Source organism: Notamacropus eugenii, chromosome 1, assembly GCF_028372415.1.
Source record: "Notamacropus eugenii isolate mMacEug1 chromosome 1, mMacEug1.pri_v2, whole genome shotgun sequence".
Classification (NCBI taxonomy): domain Eukaryota; kingdom Metazoa; phylum Chordata; class Mammalia; order Diprotodontia; family Macropodidae; genus Notamacropus; species Notamacropus eugenii.
In genome coordinates, this window is record NC_092872.1 from 386,310,828 (window position 1) to 386,333,249 (window position 22,422).

The 22,422-nt window shown below is 41.5% G+C and overlaps 2 protein-coding genes across 4 annotated transcripts in view; one reads left to right on the plus strand and one right to left on the minus strand.

Annotated features, from left to right (window-relative positions):
* Positions 1–22,422, plus strand: part of CYFIP2 (cytoplasmic FMR1 interacting protein 2) — a 133,693-nt gene that overhangs the window by 59,644 nt on the left and 51,627 nt on the right. For all 3 annotated transcript variants that reach the window (XM_072630844.1, XM_072630843.1, XM_072630845.1), the window contains exons 17-23: positions 91–247; positions 1,733–1,829; positions 5,249–5,325; positions 6,645–6,753; positions 10,353–10,472; positions 15,387–15,586; positions 18,705–18,792. In XM_072630844.1, coding sequence (XP_072486945.1) covers positions 91–247; positions 1,733–1,829; positions 5,249–5,325; positions 6,645–6,753; positions 10,353–10,472; positions 15,387–15,586; positions 18,705–18,792 — 848 coding nt within the window. The remainder of the gene's footprint in view (positions 1–90; positions 248–1,732; positions 1,830–5,248; positions 5,326–6,644; positions 6,754–10,352; positions 10,473–15,386; positions 15,587–18,704; positions 18,793–22,422) is intronic.
* FNDC9 (fibronectin type III domain containing 9) lies at positions 20,599–21,267 on the minus strand. The gene has a single exon (XM_072630846.1). It carries the CDS (start codon positions 21,256–21,258, stop codon positions 20,599–20,601), a length of 660 nt encoding a protein of 219 aa, XP_072486947.1. The 5' UTR covers positions 21,259–21,267.

A 22,422-nucleotide genomic window follows, 5' to 3' on the forward strand; every position in this document is an offset into this window, starting at 1 on the left:
CACCAGACTGTGTTCCCTGCTGCTGCAGACATCTTCACATCATCCCTCTCTATGATGGCTAATTCTAGATTCTCTTACTTATGCCTTCAGAAGCCCTGCAGCAGTGCTGTGACCTCTCCCAGCTTTGGTTCCGAGAATTTTTCCTGGAATTAACGATGGGCCGTCGAATCCAGTTCCCTATTGAGATGTCCATGCCCTGGATTTTAACAGACCATATCCTGGAAACCAAAGAGCCTTCCATGATGGAGTAAGAAGAGGCAGGGCTGGGATTCACAGGGAAGCTTGCAAGGGAGATGGCTACTAAGAGGTCTGGTCTTCCCAGGGTCAAGTGCTTGCCATAAACCCACTGGGGAAATGAGAAGAAGCTGTGTGCCTGCCCAAAAGAAACTCAGGCTAGGCATTAACCCAAACAGCAATCATTTGAATCAGCTTTGTAAATAGATTGGGAAAAGTCTCCCTGTTTACATGCTTCTTCTTCTTGTTCTGTCATTTCAGTTCTATCTAACTCGTTGTGACCCCATTTAGGGTTTTCTTCGCAAAGATACTGGAGTGGTTGGCTGTTTTTTTCTCCAGCTCATTTTTTTTCAGACGAGAAAACTGAGGCAAAGAGGGTTAAGTGACTTTCCCAGAGTCACACAGCTAGTAAGTGTCTGACATCAGATTTGAATTTGGATATTCCTCACTCCAGGTCTCGCTCTCTATCCACTGTATCACATAGCTATCCCATTTACACTTTTACCCATAATTCTTAACATTCAGGTCTGATGGCAGTGAGCATCAGCAGTCTTGAGAAGAAATGATCTCTAGGGAGCATTTTGGTTTGTATGTTTGTCAGCATTCCTCTCTGTTGCCTGATTTTTTTTTGCAGACTAATTTAATTAGACTTTATTATTATATATGTTAAATATTAATATAGAATATGATTATTATTTATTATTTAATTGAACTTTTTGTCCTAACTGACCTGATCTTTTGGTTTCTGTATCCATAAATCTTAAGTACTTACCTGCCTCAGTGGATTCTTGAGATAAAAATACAATAATTCACCCAAGACTATGGGCATTAGTGCGTGTGTGTGTAGGGTGGGGGGTTCATTTGTATAAGGAACTTTTTGTGTGGTAACTCTTTCCTCTGATGCAGATTGGAAATTCACCTGTAATTTTTAATCTTAGAGAGATGTCTGAGGCACTGAGAGGTTTAGTTACTGGGCTATGTTCAAGTAGCTAGTATGTATATTCAAGGTGGAACTCAAACCCAGGTCTTCCTCTCTACACGGTTAGCTCTCTCTCTATCCATTACACATACTGTCTCCTGGGGTGCTATGAAGCAGTAAAAGAGTGAGCACTTTTTTTCCCTAATTCTAAACAGCTTCCTTGAGTTCAAATCTGGCCTCAGACACTTCCTAGTTATGTGACCTTGAGCAGGTTATTTAATCCTGTTTGCCTCAGTTTCCTCATCTGTAAAATGATCTGGAGAAGGAAAAGGCAAACCACTCCAGGATCTCTGCTGAGATGGGTCTCTCTCCCAAGTGGAGTCACGAAGAGTCACACATGACTGAAAACGATTGAACAACAAGAAACTTTGAATCAAAGCATATATAGTACATCAGGCCTTAATCAGTCCCCAAATTCTGCTCCTTCTTTTTGTTTTCTATGGGAGCCCAAAAATCCTGCATTATGATGAAGATCATTTTCAGAGTGAACAACAAACAGCCTTTGTTTGTTCCCCTAAGGTATGTGCTGTATCCTTTGGATCTCTACAATGACAGTGCGTATTATGCCTTGACGAAGTTCAAAAAGCAGTTCCTGTATGATGAGATTGAAGCCGAGGTAAGGACCAAGCATCACCTCACGTTTCTGCCTCTCCCCACTTATACCTAACAAAGGAGACCTCTAGTCTTGAATATAGAAGCAGTTGTCTTTAAAGATATGCCAGTGTGAAACATTTTAGAAAATATATAAAGGGAAACATAAAGAACCTTAGAAGAAGAAAGAGATAAGCATGGTAGTGTTGGAACTACCAAGCTAAATTTAATATCTCCTTTTTAAAAATTCCAAGCTATACATACTAGAGATTCAGTTTGCAGCACAATCCTCTTTTTTGGTTCTTTGTATGAGAGAATGTTCATGTTTGTTTATGTCTATCAAGTTTTTAATAATAAAAAAGAAAAACGTTAAATTAATAAAGCATCTCTGATAGTTGTTTGGGAAGGATTACTTAACAAAAGGACATTTATGTCTAAGTCATCTTGGGTCAGGGAGGCAATATGATGGAGTGGAGAGGGGGCCATTTGTTGTGGGATTCAGGTACCTTTGATACATACTGGCTGTGAGACCATGGGTAAACCACTTAACCCCTAGGCATCTATCTAAGATTCATTTACACATGAATTGTTGTTGATATCATCTGTGGAAGAAGTTTCCATAGTGGGAGTGCAGCATATGGGTGAAATCACCCATCCAAACAATGGTAACAAAAACAGCTATCACTGCCTTGCCCCTCCACCACCCCTGAACAAACTAACCAGACTTTACAGTCATTTGAGGTACTTTCTGTGTCTCAGTTTTATTACCTATGGAAGAACAAGTGATCCCTCTCCTGCCCTATCCCATTTGCAGAGCCATCATGAGGATCGATTGAGATAAGCACTTTGAAACATCAAGTGGAGGACCAGTCAAGGAGTCATGATTGGGGAAGTGCTGGGGGCTACTCCTGCAGTGTGGTGTGAAGCCAAAACTTGCATGTTTCAGGGGAAAAATGAACAAGGGTGCTGACCTCTTTCCAAACTTAGTCCTGTGCCCTGGGATGGTGGCATGCACACCAAAATCATTATGAACACCCATCCAAGTTGGATGCCATAGACACTAGGCATGACAAGGCTTTGAGGAACATGGCATCAAAGTCAAACTGAGTTTACTGAATCTTGATCAATGTAAGCTTCCTGAGGGCAAGGACTGTGTCTTATTTCATCTCTGTTTCTCCAGTGCCTAGCATAGGTTTTTGTCCATAGCAGATGATTCAGTAATGCTTGGATACCCATTTCTGACTTTAGATACTTTTTTCTTCAGCAAGCCACCACCAAAGGAAGCCAAACCAAACCAGTAGAACAAAAAACATCTAAGTGAAATGGGGAGGCAGATGTCCCTACCAGTCAGCTTACTCTGTTTTATAGGTAATTATAGGGATACTAAAGCTCTGTCAGAAATCAAAGAATTTCAACAAAGTATTGAGTCTTCTAGATCTGATGTTCTGGTGACAAAAAAAATGCAGGATAGAACAGTTAAATATAACCCATTTCCTTTATAATTATTTTCACACCCTGAGCTTTCCTTATCCACATGTCTTTAATGTCCCCAGACCAAGGCCATTTACAGCTCCTGCCTTTGTTGGATGGTTGATCTTCTGTGTCTGATGTGGACCTTTATTCATGCTGGAATATGACAAGTTCACCATTGATGGACTATGAATCAGTGTAATAAAGGTTTTCTATGTGTGTTAGGACTTAGAGTGTTTTAACTTTGTGTTCTGTACTGGGTACCACATATCAGGAAAGATAATGAGAAGCTGGAGCATACCCAGAGTAAGGCATTAAGGCTGGTAAAGAGACTATAGACCGTACCATATGTTATTGCTGGTCTTTCATTCTCAAGAACATGATGTCTTGACTTGCGAATGACTTGTATTGGAGTGAGGCAAAGTTAGCCTAGCTCCCTTCTCCAGAGTTATAAAGTCCAGTGGCAAGACAAAGGTCAAGACAACTGGTAATAGCCCAAGATGTAGTGGGTGACCTTGGCCTTTTTAAATTAATGTCTTTCCCAGGTGTCAGTTTGTCTGAGGCCTTGCCCATTCAGTGACTAAGGGCTAGGTAAGAATTGAGACCAAAACAATGACCCAGTTTACCATCCCAACACAATTTATCTAGGTGGGGAAGCCCCTCAGAATTTCTGGCCAGAACAGAGAGCAGTTGCTCTTTACTTATTCTGACCCATCAATACCTAAACATCATGTCATAGAGTCCTACCATACCATACGAGGATTGATTGAAAACACTGGAGATATTTAACCTGGAGAAGATGTAGGTAAGACACAGTCATTTTCTTCAAGTATTGGAAAGGTTGTCATGGCAAACAAAAACATTTAGACCTGTTTTACTTTGTCCCAGAGAGCAAAGGGGAATTGCAAAGAGATCATTTTATCTAGATGTAAGGAAAAGCTTCCTAATAATCAGATCTGCCCTAAAGTGAAATGGAATGCCTCATAAGAAAACATATTTCTCATTATCAGAGGTTTTCAAGTGGACAATATCAGGAAGTGTTGCAGAGGGAATTGTTTTTAGGTTCTACATAGACAAGATGACATCTGAGGTTCTTTCAAATTTTGAAATCCTATGATTCTTTGAAGGAATGTGAAAAACTGGTAAAAACAACAGACAAGAAAAAAAAAGTTCAAAAGCCAGAGGGGCTTAAAGAAATCACCCCAACAGTTCTGTGCTAGAGATTGGAAAGCATGTCTGAAGTGAGACAGGAAATGGAAACTGATCAGTGCAGCAGTAAATGGAAGAGGTTGAGACTAAGAGAGAGTCCCATGCCATTCATTACAGGATATGAAGATAAGTCTAACAGATGTTGCCCCTCCCCAACCACCCCACTTGCAAGCTTCTTGAGGGCAGATAAGTTTTCATTTTGGTCTTTGCCTCCTGAGTCCATGGCACCTAGCAGGTACTTAATATGTGTTTTGTTGCTTGATTGATAACAGATTAGCCATTGTGCTTCTGCTTCTGTGAAGAGTTCAGTGGTTTGGTGACTAAGCAACTTTGTCGTTCTCTGAGGACAATCTGGAGGGAGACCTATAGAAAGAAGGGTCTGAGCTTTCACGTATAAACTAATAACAATGCTAATTCATCACATTTCAATAGCATTTTAATATTTACAAAATGCTTTCTTCACAATAACCCAATAAGGCAAATAGTGCAAATATCATCATTCCCATTTTATGAATGAGAAAATTGAGGCTCAAAGAGATTGAAGTGACTTGTCTAGGATGACACAACCAGTATGTATCAGAGGTCAAATATGAATCCAGGCCTCCTCACTCAGAGTCTAGAACTCTGTTTCCTTCTGCTACCTCAACTCTCATTGTGGGCCAAGTTAGTATTGAAGAGCACATGAGTTGTTTCTCTACCATTTCATAAATTCAAGTAATAGTGATAAAGAGATGCCAGTAGCACTTTCTGCCTTTTCTTCATCAGGTCAATCTATGTTTCGATCAGTTTGTGTATAAATTAGCGGATCAGATCTTTGCCTACTACAAAGCGATGGCTGGCAGGTATGAGAATCCCCTGGGTGGAATGGTGAGTGCTATGACCTCTAAAAACTCTGCTGAGACAAGTCATCTCCCTTGGCTGAACTATAAGATCCTTGATGTAAAGGACTGTACCATTTTTGTTTGTGTTTTTGCTTCTCTAGCTCCTTGCACGGTGTCATTAATTTTTGTTGATTTTTGTTGATTTTGTTGATTGATCCAACTATCAACATTTAATTCATCACCTCCATAAGTTCAAAGTAACTCTTCTCACCCATACTGATCATTTGTAAATGGGAGATTTCATCCTTAATCAGACCTTTAAGTTTAGAAGGATAAGGGGAGTCTCTAAGGTGAAGGATACCCAGATAATCCAAAAGTAAAAACTGATCTTCTCCATTGCCAAGGATTCAGTCTCCTGCTCTAAAAAAAGAAAGAGATAGAGAGAGAGAGGTGTGCCATGCATGATCCCACCATTAGAACCTAAATCCAAATTCAGGAGGCCATTCTAATTAGTTTCAATGCTATTATGAGAATATCTGACTCATACTCCAATCTGTCACTCCTTATCAGACTCAGTATGATTATTAGAAAGGGCCTTAAGCATAATTATGGCCCACTTTAAGAAAACCTAATCTGAGGAAATCTGAATTTGCAAACCAAATAAATTAGGAAGTGATTATTTGCATTATAAAATGATTTTTCTTATTTTAAGAGAATTCTCTATGACATTACTTCAGGTCATGACACTTTTGCTTATGACACAATATTCTTTACTGTAAGGAGTCCTGCCCTATGGATGTTTGAATTGGCAACATCACAGGAGAATTAGGGCACTCAGGCATGCACAATAGCTATTTTTGCAGTCTGATGTTGTATTGGAATTGGAAATATTGTACTGTAAAAATTGGGTAAGTGAAATTTGCATTAAATAGAAATATTTATAAGTTTCCCCTCATCTGAAATAGTAGAACATCCAAAATTTCATACTCCACCTACATACACCCTTGAAGAACCAAGCTTTAGCTGGTGAAGTACTCTGAGAGGTCTGAAATGTGCTTCCATTTACACAGACTTGATTTCTTGAAAGATTCCTATTCAGGAACATAGTACGTCTCTTATATTAAGCTGTTTATCTATATATGATGAAAAGAGAAGGAAGGACATGAGCAGGAAGCAGACACTTTGACTCCTCACCCCACTTTCTGCCACCTAGGATAGAAATTAACACTGAAAGAATTCAGGAAAGCTCTTTGATAACATAGATCTTCTGCTCTGAACAGGTGTAACTGACAGGTCTGAGGATGGGTTATGTTCATTGGTCTTTTTTTTTCTCCCTCCAGTGTGCTATTGGATAAACGTTTTAGAGCAGAATGCAAGAATTATGGAGTGATTATTCCATATCCACCATCTAACCGCTATGAAACACTACTGAAACAGAGACATGTCCAGGTAAGGTGGGAGGGAACGAATAACCAAGGAGCCCCTAAATTCCTTCAGAGACGGGGGGATGGAATCTGTCAAAGGCGAGCCGAGAAACCAAATCGGCCCCCACATCTCCAAGCCTTAGAGCATTGAAGGATGTAAAATATCCATAGTAGTTCACATAGAATCAGAAGTTGTATCTCTTGATACATATGAATACTAGCCCAAGTCATTATTCTCTTCTTCTGTGTCCACCTTGGGTAGCTGGTGGCTGCTACAGATCTCCCCTCTCAACAGAGATAGCTGATGGTTCAGCTGATGGTTTAGAGCACTGGTCAGGAAATCAGTAAGACCTGAGTTCAAATCCAGCCTCAGACATTGACTAGCTTTGTGATCCTGGGCAAGTCACTAAACTCTCTGTTTGCCTCAGTTTCCTCAACTATGAAAAGGGGATAATAAGACACCTATCTCCCAGGGTAAACAAGCTAGAAAAGAAATAGCAAGCTACTCCAATATCTTTGCCAAGAAAACCCTAAATGGGGTCACAGAGAGTGGGATTCAGTTAAAACAACTCCACAACAAAAAAAAGCCCCAGGGCAATTGTATGGATCAAATGAGATAGTATTTGTGAAAGCACTTAATATTTGTAAAAGTGCTAGCACATAGTAGGCTTTATATAAGTTTTTGGGTTTTTTTTCCTACCTTGCCCACTAAGCTGTTGTCCACTGTGGTCCTTTCTATGTGTCCCCCATCTAGAATGCACTCTGTCTTTACCTTTTCCTCTTAGAATCTTTAGTTTCCCTCAAAGCTCAGTTGAAATACCACCTTCTACGTGAAGTCTTTCCTCATCCCCCAGCTGCTAGTATCCACCCCCCAAAATAAACTGCTCTCTATCTAGTAGCTATTTCCCATATAGGCAAACCTATTTAGGTAAACATCATCTCCCCTGGCTAAACTATAAGGTCCTTGATAGAAAGAACTGTATCATTTTTGTTTTTGTATCACCAGCTCTTTGCACAGTCCCTGGCACAGGGTAATTAATTAATGTTTGTTGATTGATTGGTGAAATTATCAATATTTTATTCATCACATACATAATTTTTAAGTGCCTCTCTTCTTACCCATATCTACCATTTGTAAGTGAGAGATTTCCTCCTTGATCAGACTTTTAAGTTTAGAAGGATGGGGGAGAAGTCTCTGACATGTAGGATACCCAAATAATCCACAGGTAAAAATTAATATTCCCCATTCTCATATTTGATTATTAGTATCCAGGAAATAGTTCTGGGAGCTAGGCATGAAAATTTCCCCAGTGAAAGGTTTTAATATGACTAGGGCAGTCAGAATCCAGATACACTATGGAGACTTCATATCCTACTTTTGGGAACCCCACTGTGTGACAAGCTGTCAGCTAAATGACCCTGGAGCTCTTAGCTCTCTGTGCTAATTACACGGTCTGTGCACAGTACTGCCTGCCCAGTGATTTTGCAGGGAGAGGAGAGAAGTAATGTCACAACAAAGCCAGAGTTCCAAAGGTCCCAAAGATCAAAAAGAAGCGGTGGATACTTTAATCAGGGGTATTGTGGGGCTCAAATGAGATGCAAAGCACTTTGGAAGCCTTAAAGACTTATGAGGAGGAGGATTAGGCCTCCAGTCTGTTGGTGGTTTCATTCCCTAACTCTTTTACTGCACTCCAATTGAGCTCAATCAGGCAGGGTTTGGGAAATGTTTAACAGCCAGACTCTATGGGGGAAAATGTATGTACAGACTTTTAAGTTTAATTTGTATTATTAACACTTTCTTAAGTCTAGACAATCAGCAAAACAATCAGTTGAATCCTGACTTGTAGCATTTGCTGATTTGAATAATCAGAGATAAGCCAGCTAGAGCTGGCTCCAGCACACCCTTACTATAAGTGACCACCACCATGACATAGTAACGGAGTCAGTTAGAAGTGAGAAGACCCAGAGTTGGACCCTGGTTCTACTTGTAACTTTGGCCAAGTCATTTTGCTTTTCCCAGCTTCAGTCTCCTCACATCCTCATGAGGGACTTGAACTTGAGCTCTGAGATCTTTCATCTCCACATTTTTGATCCCATGAACAGTGAGCCCTCAGAGAAATTAAAAGGATGTGAAAAGAAATATTTGTAATTGTGAACATTCTGTCATTTGGACAGACTACAGGGACCCAAAGATCCTGAAAGAAAACTTTACCATTCTTCAGCATCCATCTCTGTGTGGCCCCTGTGTTTAACACAGTGCTTTGCATATATACCAGTCAATCAACAAACATTTATTAAGTACCTGTTGTGTACAGACACTGCTAGATGCTGGGTATAAATAGAACTGCCCTCAAGGAACTTACATCCTACTGGAGGAGATAACCTAAACAGCTCTAAATTTATAAAGAGTATGTACAAAAATAAATGAGTATGTCCATGATTAGTGGGGGGAGAGGGTGCACTAGCTGCTGAGAAAAGGTCTTAGGTGTGAGGAAATGCTTGAGCTGGAGTTTAAAGGAAACTAGGGTTTTTAAGAGATGCGGCTAAGTGAGGGATTGAGGACAGCTACTACTAAGATGTGGAGACAGAAGATGGAGTTTCAGGTGTGAAGAACAACAAAAAAGACAGTTTGGTTGTACCAAAGATTGTATGAAGGAGAATAATATGTGATAAGGCTGGAAAGGCAGTTGGAGCCATCTGTGAATTCATTAATGTAGGGAATTTCTGGTACGGAAACTCTCTCAACTTAGGAAGGTCACAGATCACAACCCCTCTATGACTTAGTATATACTAAGTCGTAAAGAGTTACTTAAGGTACAAGAGGGTTAAGTGACTTTCCCAGGGTCATACAGCAAATAAGTATCAGAGGTGAGATTTGAACCCAGGTCTCCCTGACTCCAAGTCCAGCACTCTTTGAACTATTACCTGGACACTTGGCACCTGAGAGGTACTTAATAAATGATTGTTAAATGTGTTGAATTGAATGTGATTCCACTTTCTCGAAAGCTGAGGCATCGAATTCAGTTCTGGAAACAGCCGTAATGATCCACAAGATGGCCCTAAGAGAATGCAATACACTTCATTTGCTACAAGAGGTCCATTACTGTCAGCACAACATTTTTTTCCTGTGGGGAGAGAGGGATAGAAAATTTAAATAAGACTAATGATGATAATGATGATGATGATGATGGTAAAGGCATATAATGAAATACTATCAATGCATACAAGACTTTTCCAATGAAGTGTATATTATTATATAGGGCAGTCTGATAATATCCATGTCTGTGCACTGGGGAAATTTCCTCCTTTGCTATATTTTGCATTCCTGAAATAAACCCTTCCTTCATGTAACTGGCATTAAAATGCACTTCTGTGATATGACAATGGTAGCTGTGTAGAAGAAGTAGGTCATACTCAAGGTACTTGCTGCTTTGCAGTGACTCTGAGATGTGGAGGTGGGAGAGGGAAGGCGAGGAGGTACAGGAGAAACAGAGAGGCTGAATTTAGGATGTGAGTTGAAAAAAGGCACCTGAGTCAGTGCCCAGAAGCCCTGCCCCCAGCCTGCTATTGGCATTTTCTCTGTTGCCTACATGAATGTGAAATAACTTCTCTCCTTTTCCACAGCTGCTTGGTAGGTCAATTGACCTAAACAGGCTCATTACCCAGCGCATCTCTGCCGCAATGTATAAGTCATTAGATCAAGCCATCAGCCGCTTTGAGAGTGAGGACCTGACCTCTATTGTGGTAAGATAATGGGGACCGGGATCTCTGAGGATCTAGACCCAGAACTGACCCTTGAGTTCTGGGTCATGGAGCTAGAAGATCAAGGAAGGAGGTGACTAGTTGCACTTTATAGAGTGGCTTTCTTATGAAGAGAAATGGATCTCTTATTCTTTTCCCATCCTTAATAGAGCAAGATTGAGAGGAAACATAGTATAGTAGATAGTGTTGGCCTTGGAGTCAGGAAGAGAAGACCTGGGTTCATAGCCTGCCTCAGACAGTGACTAACTGTATGATATTATCAAATCATGTAACTTTTCTATCCCTGTTTCATCATTTTCAAAAAGAGGGGACTGTGCTCAGTGGCTTCCAAAGTCCCTTCCAGCTCTAATCTATGATCCTATGATCTCTAATTGGAAACAAAGGCACAGGTAGTCATTGTGCCAACTCTTTGGCGTTCTCCAGGAATCTTCTAGAGTTCTGCTCCTGATTCACAGACATAGCTTTTGTTCCCCAAGATGCTAAGAACAAAATGCATGAACAGGTATTACTGGGATATTGGGGGATGAAACACAAACATGATTACCCTAACCTGAACCCTCCCTCTTCTCAAAGTTTCCCTGAGAGTGACATAGGGGAAAAAGCACTATTGAGGGGCATTGTACAGGTCTTCTCTCCTCTGAGTGTCAGTTTCCACATCTCCAAAAGGAGAAGATTACACTAAATGAATCTCTTAAGTTCTTTTTCAGCTACATAATTATGTGTTGAGGCAGCTGGTAGCTCAGTGGATAGAGCACTGAGCCTAAAGTCAGAAAGACCTGACTTCAAATCCAGCCTCAGAAACTTCCTAACTGTGTGACTCTGAGAAAGTCACTTCACCTCTGTTTGCCTGACAAAAGGTAATTCGAAAAGATAATCCATAGGAGAAGGAAATAGCAAACTTCTCCAGCATCTTTGCCAAGAAAACAGAAAACAGAGTCTATGGGGTCACAAGGAGTTAGACATGACCAAACAATTAAACAACAAAACAAATTCTATTTTATGATCTAATGTTTCTTTCACTTCTTATACTCTGTGTTCTAATTCCAATTCTGATGACAGATCATAGATCTGGCACTGAGGGAGACCTTAGAGGTCATGTGTTCCAACTCAAATTATTTTATATATGAGAAAACTGAGACCTAGGGAGGTTAAGTGACTGATTCAGCCAAGGTCACATAGGTAGTAAATGACAGTAATGGAATTTTAATTCAGGTCATTCAAAGTGAGAACAATTTCCGTTCTACTTTGATGCCTCAACATTCTGTGTCTAAGGTCCTTTGCAGCTCTGAAATTCTATGTGTCTTTGGATGTCCCGGAATTTAAAATAGACTTAGGTGCCAAACATAAAGTGGAGCTGTGGGAAGCATTTTGTTTCAATGGGACCTGAGAGGGAAATGGAAGCTTTTCTTTTTGTGATGAATTTTTGCCAGCTTTTCACAATGAAAGCAATCAGCTGACACATTCTGGTGGCCCCAGATCACATCAGAAGTGTAATGTTAGCTTGTGTTCCATAGGGGTTAATTTTGACTAAGAGACCAGAAAGGGCTCTCCTCTTTCCTCATGATGTAAATTGTGTTCTTTGCTGATAAATTAAAAGATACTGGTTTTGATCACACAAAGAAAGATGGCCCCTAGAGAGCATCTTTTTTCTGAGAACCCAGTACAATAACCCCAAGGTAGTACTCTGTTTACTGGGTCAGGGTGGCCTTAGCTCACGTTGATTAGCAGAGAGAAGCTTTTGGTGCTGCATTTCCAACCAAGGTAATTGCCTCTTTGCTTTCTGCTTTCGAAACCTGATACCTAATGAGCTCTGGGAATAGTAGAATGTTAGAGTCTGAAGTGCTGAGCCTTCTCCCCTTAGACCTTAAAGAGCCCTTGGTTTGTGCATCTCAAGCACTTTTCATGTTTCATTTTGTATTATAATCACATGGGTATACTTCATAGCTTCCTACTAGATTGTAAACTTCAGGAAGGCAGAAACAGTCTTCCTCAGGACAGGGAACAGTGCTCTGAATGCAGAAGGCTCTTAATAAGTTTGTGAGTCAGTATTTTTGCAGGAAGAGACCTTAGAGACCATCTGGTTTAACCTTCCAGAATCCTGGAGCTAGAAGGACCCCCTGAACCCATGTAGTCCAATGGTACCTGATCACTGATTCCCTCTATAACATATTCAGTGAGTGCTCATCCAGACTTCCCTTCAAGAACTCTTAGGAGAGGGAGCTCATTATTTCCTACAGAAGCATTTTTCACATTGGAATAGCTCTGATTTTTAGGAAGTTTTCCCATACATTGAGCCTACATCTTCAATTTCTGTCTTTTCCCACTTCAACTTCTGGGACCATGCACATGGTAGCCTTTCTGACATACAGGCAGCTACATGGTACAATGGATAGAACACTGGACCTGGAATTAGGAAGACCTGAGTTCAAATCCAGCCTCAGATATTTACTAGCTATGTGATTCTGAACAAGTCACTTGACCTCTGTTTGCCTCAGCTTCCTCATCTGTCAAATAGGGCTAATAATTACACCTACCTCCCACGGTTGTTGTGAGGATTAAATGAGATCTTCATTGGTGGAAGGAGTTTCTGTGGTGAGATTTCCCTCTGCTGATGAAATCTCAAATCTGGACCAATTCCTTATAGTACCTCTATCATGAGGCACCTAGATGGCACATTGGATAGAGTCCTGGGCTTCAAGTGAGGAAAACTCATCTCTCTGAGTTCAAATCTGGCCTCAGCCACTTCTGTGTGACCCTGGGCAAATCATTTAACCCTATTTTCCTAAGTTTCTTCATCTGTTAAATAAGCTGGAGAAAGAAATGGCAAACCACTTTAGTATCTTTCCCAGGAAAATCCCAAATGGCGTCACAAAGAGTCAGGCACAACTGAAACAGCTGAACAATACCACGTGCCTCACAAAGTTATTCATAGAACTAAAAGAGATAGTATATGCCCAGAAAGGGAATGAGCATTTATTTAATTAAGCAGACTATTAATTGCTTTATAAACAATATCTCTGATCTTCACAACAACAACCCTGTGAGGTGGGTACTATTATTAACCTCATTTTACAGTAGAGGAGACTGAGGCAAACAAAGGTTGAATGATTTGCCCAGGGTCTCACAAGTAGTAAGGGTCTGAGTCTAAATTTGAACTTTTGTCTTCTTGACTCTGGTCTCCATCCACTGTACCACCTAACTATGTCACAAAGTTATTCATAGAATTAAAGGAGATAACATATGTCAAGGACTATTAGCTAATCAATCAGCAAACATTTATTAAGCACTTACTATATGCTAGACAGTGTGATAAGCTATGGAGATACAAAGAGAGGCAAAAATTGTCCCTACCTTCAAGGAATTTACATTCTATTGGAGGGAGACAGTAATACAAAAAGAGTAGAACAGTAACCTTAGAAAAGAAGGCTCTTCAATTTGGAACTATGCCCAAAGGGCTACAAAAATGTGCATACCCTTTGACCCAGCAATATCGCTACTAGGACTATATCCCCAAGAGATCATAAAAATGGGAAAGGGTCCCACATGTACAAAAATATTTATAGCAGCACTCTATGTAGTTGCCAAAAACTGGAAGTCAAGGGGATGTCCATCAATTGGGGAATGGCTGAATAAATTATGGTATATGAATGTAATGGAGTACTATTGTGCCATAAGAAATGATGAACAAGAAGACTTCAGAGAGGCCTGGAAGGACTTATATGACCTGATGCTGAGTGAAAGGAGCAGAACCAGGAGAACTTTATGCACAGCAACAACCACAGTGTGTGAGAGTTTTTTCTGGTAGACTTGGAATTTTGTAATAACACAAGAGCTTCTTATAAAAAAAAAAAAAATCCCAAAGGTGGTTCTCAAGGCAAAATGCCTTCCACACTCAGAGAAAGAAATATGGAAGCCATTCACAAAATGTAGCAGATCATGTTTGTGTATGTGTATGTGTTTGTGTATCATGTTTTGATTTGTTATATGATTTCTTCCATTTATTTTAGTCCGACTACATAGCATGACTATAGTGAAAATATACTCAATAGGAAAGTATATGTAGAATCTATACAGAATTGTATGCAGTCGTGGGGAGGGAGGGGGGGAGTGGGGGGTAGGTGGGGGCGGATAAAATCTCAATTGTATGGCAGTGATTGTTAAACATTAAAAAATAAAAAAAAAAAGTAAGTTAAAAAAAAAAAAAGAAAAGAAGGCTCTTATAGTTAGGAGAACTAGGAAAGATTTCCTGTAGAAGGAAATGTTTGAGCTGAGTTTTGAAAAAAAAAAACCAGGAATTCTAAGAGGCAAGAAAGCAAGGGGAAAGGAGACAGAGAGATAGAGAGTAGGAGAGAGAGGGAGAGGGAAAGAGACAGAGAAGAGAGAAAGGGAGAGAGGCAGGGAGAGAAAGACAGAGAGAGAGAGAGGGAGGAGGGTGGGAGAGACAGAGTAATAAATGAGAGCATACAAAGGCGCAGAGAAGGGCCATGAGGGGCTGTATGTGAAGACACTCCAGGAGGCAAGTACAGCTGGATTGCAGATTACATGGAGGGGACCAAAGGCTGAGGAAACTGGAAGGATCCAGGTTGAGAAGAGCTTGAAATGCCAAACAAAGGGCTTTATATTTGATCCTAGGGGTGGAAAGGAACCACTGGAGGTTATTGAGGAAGTAGGGGACATGAGCAGACCTGCAACACTGGTGGCTTTGTGTATGTTTTTAAGTTCCTATTGTATTAACTTCCTTTCTGTCTAATCAAGTCCCTTACTCCCTTACATTGCCTTGGCAATTTTTACTTTTCAAAGAATTTTCATATACCATTATTTCATTGTCCCCTCACCAAAATCCTGAAGGTCAGTCAAGGCTCAGATAGCCAACTATGTCTTCTTTCTCTGGGGCAGGAGCTTGAATGGCTCTTGGAGATCAACCGTCTAACCCATCGGCTACTGTGTAAGCACATGACCCTGGATAGCTTTGATGCCATGTTCCGGGAAGCCAATCACAATGTTTCTGCCCCTTATGGCCGCATCACCCTCCATGTGTTCTGGGAGCTGAACTTTGACTTCCTTCCCAACTACTGCTACAATGGATCCACTAACCGGTAAGAGGATTTCCGTGAAGGATGAAGAGAAGCTATGAGGTTTTGCTTCTAGAGCAGGTGTACATGGATAGTATGTGTGCCTACAATAAATGTTAAGCACTTACTGTGTGTAGAGTACCATGTAGGCACTATGGGAGATCCAGAGTTAGGTAAGATATAGTCCTTACCCTTAAGCAACTTAAAATCTGGTAGGGGACTAAGATAACAACAGGTAATAATGGACAATGTTAGATGATTGGTGCATGAACAGAGGTGCAAAACAAAGTACTGAGGGGGAGGGGCCATTACTAACTGGGGAGGTCAGGAAACACAGTGCCAGAGGAGACAGCATTGGATTGGATTTCAGAGGAAGAAAGAGAAAGGGGGCAGGAATAAGCATCTATAAAGCACCTACTACTCCTTAGCACTATGCTAAGCTCTTTACAAATACTATCTTATTTGATCCCCACAACACCCTTTCAAGGTAGGTGCTATTATTATTCCCATTTTACAGTTGAGGCTACCAAGACAAACAGAGGTGAAATGACTTGCCCAAGGTCACACAGCTAGTAAGTCTCTGAGATCAGATTTGAACAAGGCCCAGCACTCTATCTACCATCCCACCTGTAAGAGCCTTCCTGGCCTAGGGGCCAGTAGGAGGAAAGACAAGAGAGGCATGAAGACATAATGGCTATTGAGGCGCATAGAGTTGCCCAGTTTGGCTGGTCTGTAGAGTGCGTTGAAGGATGTAATATGAGATCAAACTGGAAAATTCCAGGTTGTGAAGGGCCTTGAATATCATGCAGAATATACATGAATGAATGAATGAAAAAGCATGTATTGAGTGCTTATTACTAAGTGTCAAGGACAGTGCTAGAGAAACAAATAAGAGCAAACAGAGGCCTTACTTGTCAGAAGCTCCCATTCCAAATGGGGGAGATAACGCTTGAAGGAATCATGCAAATACACAGCCATATAGTACTCATGTTCATGAATATATTTACATATGTGGATATCCCAATATTCCTGCATATAAATGCAATCAGTCAACAAACATTCCTCAAGGATCTACCATGTATATGGCACTGTACCTGCCTGGTACTCTAGGGGATACCAGTACTCATGTTTCCATAGTACTTTTCCTCACTCTGATCCTAAAGGGTTGGTGTGCAAGTAGTGTTATTATTGCCTGTACAGTATAGCTATTATAAAACTAAGGCTTGGAGAGGCTAAAGGTATGATCAACTCATACCACTCCAGTGAATGGTGGAGTTAAATCCTAGCTGCATGCTCTATACACAAAGGGGTACAAGACATGACTCCTCATCCTCTAAGAACTTACGTGCTTGAACTTACTGTTCAACTCAGTGAACTTGTGTGTGCAGAAATGTATATATGCATAGTTATGTCCAGATGTCTTGCATAACATGCACACAGGCCAACTTTTTATCCACATACACGCCAACATGACAGAATACATGTGTCAGAATGGGTGTTTAATTCCCTTGAGATTCTGTCCTCCCTCTGTCCTAATTTAGAAGAGAAACAGCTCGGTGTCTTAGAATGGTCACTGGACTCAAGAGTCAGATGACTTGAATTAGTGTCCATTCTCTTGCGCTTATGAGCATTTTAACTATACAAGTCACCTCCCTTCTGGGCCTTCATTTCCTTATGTAAAAGACAGGAAGAGATGCAGCATCGTGTAATAGCTAGAAAGCCATGCTTGAAGCCAGAAGACCTGGCTTTGGGTTCTGCCTGTGACATATACTGTGACCCTAGGCAGAGGTTTTCTAGGCTAGCAGTGTCTAATGTGGCCTGATTGCAGCCTGAGACACTACCGAGGAGAGCCTGAATCAGATCAAAATGCTATTGGGAAATATTTAACAAAATTAAGCAAGATGACAATAAAGCATAGATAATGTTGATATGGGGCAGCTAGATGGCACATTGAATAGAGCACCAGGCCTGGAGTCAGTAAGACCTGAGTTCAAATGTGACCTCAGACATTTACTAGCTGTGAGACCCTTGGCAAGTCATTTAACCCTGTTTGCCTCAATTTCCTCATCTGGAAAAGGAGCTGGAAAAAGAAATGGCAAGTCACTCTGGTATCTTTGCCAACAAAACCCCAAAAGGGGTCACGAAGAGTCAGATGTATGACTAAACAATAAACAAAATGTTAATATGTGGTTTTCTGTGTCAGTGTGAGGGGGCAGGGATCCAAATGCATGGTTAATGGCCCCATTTCTATATGATTTTGACACCACTGCTCTAGTTATATAAGACTTTAAGATGGAGAGAAAGTGTCACTCTGTATTGGTAGGGTACCCTTCCTTATGAGGAAGTTCTGTGTACATATGAAATCCCAGATCAAGTCCCTAACCTAATTATTTACCTCTACATGCAAAGTCACATATGTATGTGTTTACAAATGGACACCTATGTATGCATACACACATATGTAAGTGGAATTTAAGGAAATGGCGATGAAGAGCTAGCAGGGGTGGGGAGCCTCAGGCCTTGAGGCCGCAGGTGACCACAGGCTTCTTACCCTGGCTAGAGATCCAGGCTCTGTCTTTCCCACTGAATTGCTGATTGTGTGTAGGCAAAGCAATCATTTATTTTAGGCTGCAGTTTTCCCTGTGAAGGGAGATAATAATACCTTAATGAGAGAATGTCTGAAGATAGGAGAACCTTGAAAGGCAGGTGCTTGATAATCATGATTGTTGCTACATTAGGGTGGTATTTTTTTTTTACTGACTCTTAACAAAGTTCCCTCCCCTTTGGTCCCAAACATGGGGCTTCTTGGACCCTAATCCTCCTCTCAACTTGACCTTGATAAGCAAACAGCTCTCTCAGAGCAGATAGCCAGCTCTGCAAACCCATCTCAGTTTTCTGTGGCCACATAACCCCTAAGTCTTCAAAAAAAGAAAAGAAGAAAAAGGACAGATAACATCCATCCCAGGGCTTTGCCCCATACTAAGTGGTTAATAAATGTTTATTGATTGACTATGATAGACCGTGATCACCGAGCCCATCCTCTTCATTCTGTTCAGGAAGGACTTTGTTACAGCACATCCCCCTGAGTTGGGATTTCAGAACACATCTGACTCCAGCTAACTCTCCTTTTCTCCTCTGTCAGCTTCGTCCGAACAGCCATCCCCTTCACCCAGGAACCACAGAGGGACAAACCTGCCAACGTCCAGCCATACTACCTCTATGGATCCAAGGTCAGTGATATACAAACACTATTCCTTGTAAAACTGTCAGTAGCAGAACCCACGTCTGCAGATCACATGAAGGGAAGTGTCTTCCAAGCTGGTAGCTAAATGAGACAGAAGGCTTAGCAATAGAAGCACATCAGAGAGAAACAAAGACATTAGAGTCTTTTTAAAATCAGCTTTATTCAGGCTGAAAATCTGCATCATGCATGGCAATGTAAAGACATGGTATTTGGTTATAACATGGTCACATGCTGACTATCAGGGAGGGCTTGGGGATGGGACGAGGGTGTACGATGACTGAGCTCAGCTGCCCCACTGTGTTTCCTTCTTGGTATACTAATTATGATGTACTGATATGATCCTGTGACTCTGCTCAGTGATGGCATGGGAGTGGAGTGGAGGGAAGGAATGAATGGTGGGGGCATAGGAATTTGAGAGATAGCTATTTTTGCTCACAAGCATCAGCCTTAAGGGCTAGCAAACTCCCGTCTCATGCTGCTGTAGCCAGACCTCCAAAGTGAATGAACCTTTCCCTTCCTGCTAGTTATATCCACATGCACGGATTCAGCCTAAGGGCCTCACAGTCTTTTTGGATCATCTTCCACAACCATTCACTGATACTTGACTCACCTAAGGAGGCCTTTACTTATAGGGGACTTTGTAACAGGAGAAACAAAAGAATTGAACACTTGAACACTTTAGTTATTAAGGAGATTGTAATTATTGTAAATCCCACCAAAATTCAAGAATAATTTTCCCAATAGTTAATAAAAATCTGCCACTAATAACATCAAGAGCCTTCACAAGCCTCTGGCTTGGGACTCAGGGTCTACAGAAACAATCCACAGTAGAGAGAGATTGTGTGATCTTGGGCAACAGTGATGACCTAGGCTTATCTCATTCTTAAATTCTTGAGTCCTTTGTTCTCACACCCTTGTCAAGTAGAGAGTACACAGATTTCTCTTCGGTTTTGTTCTTGACTGGATCTATAATTTCTCTGGCATGGGGTGTGCCTCATGAAGAACTTCCACCAGTGTGGATCAACATGTGTTGCACAACTTTTAGTTGGGGAAAAAAATAAGAATCTCCTGGAACATTGAGAGTTCCAGTGACTTGCTCAGGGTCACATAGCCAGTGTGGGTCCCAGGTGGGACTTGAATTCAAGTCTTCCTGACTCCCAGGCCAGTTTTCTGTCCAGCATGCCGTGCTTCCTCTCTAGCACCAATGTTACTATCCTCATTGTACAAAAGAGGAGAAGAGGATTACTGGGATTAATTGACTTGTCTATAACCATATAGTAAGTGTTGGAGCTGGAACTGAGACTCAGATCTTTTCAGTCTAAGACCAGTTCTCTTTCCACTACACACACTGCCTAAATTCATACAATCTCCCTAAGACTTTACTTCCTCCTATGTAAAATGGGAGGTGGAGGGTAGTCGGAGTAGGTAATCTGTAAATTATCTTCTGCCTCAAAGATTCTATGACTCTACACCCCTCACCCCACACCCCCAACCCCCTGCTCTCTCTCCCCTTTCAGAATTGTAGGATGGGTTATGTGTGTGTTGCATTTGAGATGAGCTGAGAATATGTAGAGGCCACCAGGTACTAGAGGCCATGGGGGCTTTATGTAGCTATGTAGCTTTTGCCAACATAGTTATATCCCTGGGCATGTACCCAAACCCTAAACTGTGCCTTCTATGGCATAGGAGAGAAGAAAAGGAGATTTTTTTTTATAAAGGAGAAAAAAAAATCTAACCAATATTAAGCACATGTCAGGCTCTGCACGTCTCTTTGGAACCTGTCTTGTGTCATTCATAGCCCACAATGAGGAAATATAGCAGCTTGATCCTGAGTCCCCTTGTGGGAGAAGTGGGCAGGGGGAGAGCTGTGGGAGCTCTCAGCTATGGTGCTAGAACTCTTGGTCAGTAGTGCTGTCATGGGGAACTCCTGCAGGTCTTCCTCCCTCCGCCCGAGGCCCAGAGCACCCTCGGCCCACCTCACCAACTCATCAACTTCCTCTTGCTGACTTGAGTGGTATGTCCACCGTGGCTCATGGCACCTCAAACACCAGAACTGGAGACAGAAGAAGGCTAAGATGGCCATGAAGCAGGCAAGGAGAAGAGCCGTGACCACCCAGAGAGATACGCCAGGATCTAGCTGGGAGCCATGGGTAGCTTTGGAGCTTTTATCCAGAGTGTGGAACATAGTACAGTGGTTGCCAGAGGGGTAGGAATTCTTGCAAGTGATGCACAGAAAGTAGAGAGTGGATGGAGCAAGTTGGCGAAGGACCAGGGAGCTGAGCGTTCGGGGCACCTTTTCTTCATGGTGGAAGGGGTGGCGCAGGTAGCCTGAGAAAATGCTGTTCCAGTTGGGTCTATACATGACATGGTAATTATTCTCCAGACAGGGCTCCAGTGTGGACCAGGAGATAGTTGCTTGAGTATAAGAAACATTTTTAACTTCAATGTTCATCACGTCTCTGAAATCCAAAGCATAAGAAATGATCAGTTCTCCTTACTCTGGTAAATCTACATCCCAAGGAAAGGAACCTGAAGAGGAACAGAAAGCATGGCCTGGCTTGGCCAGGACATACTTTTCATGAAGACTTATGGGCAATTCAGACATCTAGTAAGAGCCTGTTATCTGCAGAACTCTGTTCTCAGGGCTGGGGGAGATTCAGAGCTTAGATAAGACAACAGTTCCTGTCCTCATAGTGTTTATAGTCTGGGGAGACAAAATGAAAATGACTATAATACCAAATATAGTCAATCCAGTGGGCATTTGTTAAGACCTTACTTACCACACACTCTGCTAAGCACTGGGGATACCATGAAATTCTAAAAATGGTCACTGCCCCTAAGGAGCTCACATTCTGCTGAGGAGAGATGGGGAGAGGAGGAGCAACATCTGAACAGATAAATATAGGGGTAGGGACTGGACCTGTATTTCATTGCTATGGGGAAATCTCAGGTGAGGAAGTGTACTCTCAGTTGAGGTCAACTCTTCTGCAATTTGTAGTTTGAAAGAGTTGCCTAGAGTGCTAAGAAGTTCAGTGGCTCATCCTAAGACCAGGATGTGTCAGATGTGAGACTTGAATCCAGATTTTTCTGACTTCAAGACCAACTCTTTAGCCATTATATTGTGCTATCTCTCTATCTTATAGATTAAGTATATACATGAAAATTTACCACTAAGTTAAAGGAGAGAAAGCACTAAGAACTAAGGGATCAGGAAAGCCTTTTCAGGTGGGAAATGTAACTTGACCAGAGATTCTGGGAGCATGTATAAAGAGGGCCTGCCTTCCAGGCTCAGGGGGACAGCCTAGGCAAACAATGCCAAGTAAGCGGAAGGCAACTCCAGTAACACCCCCTGCTAGTGTCTCATCTCATCCCAGCCTGGGAAGGAACCTGGGATCTTGAAGGTTATGACAGTGAAGTACAAATGCTGGCAAGTCCTATTGAGTGGCCAAGGGTTTGACTCTGTGCCCAGAAATGGACTTTGAACGTATCCTTTCAAGATGAGCTTTACTAAGTCAATCAATCAGTCAATCAAGTGCCAGGAACTGTGCTAAGTGCAGCAGTTTGGAGAGATGCATCTGGTTGACCACCAGATGATAAATTTCTTTTTGACCACAGT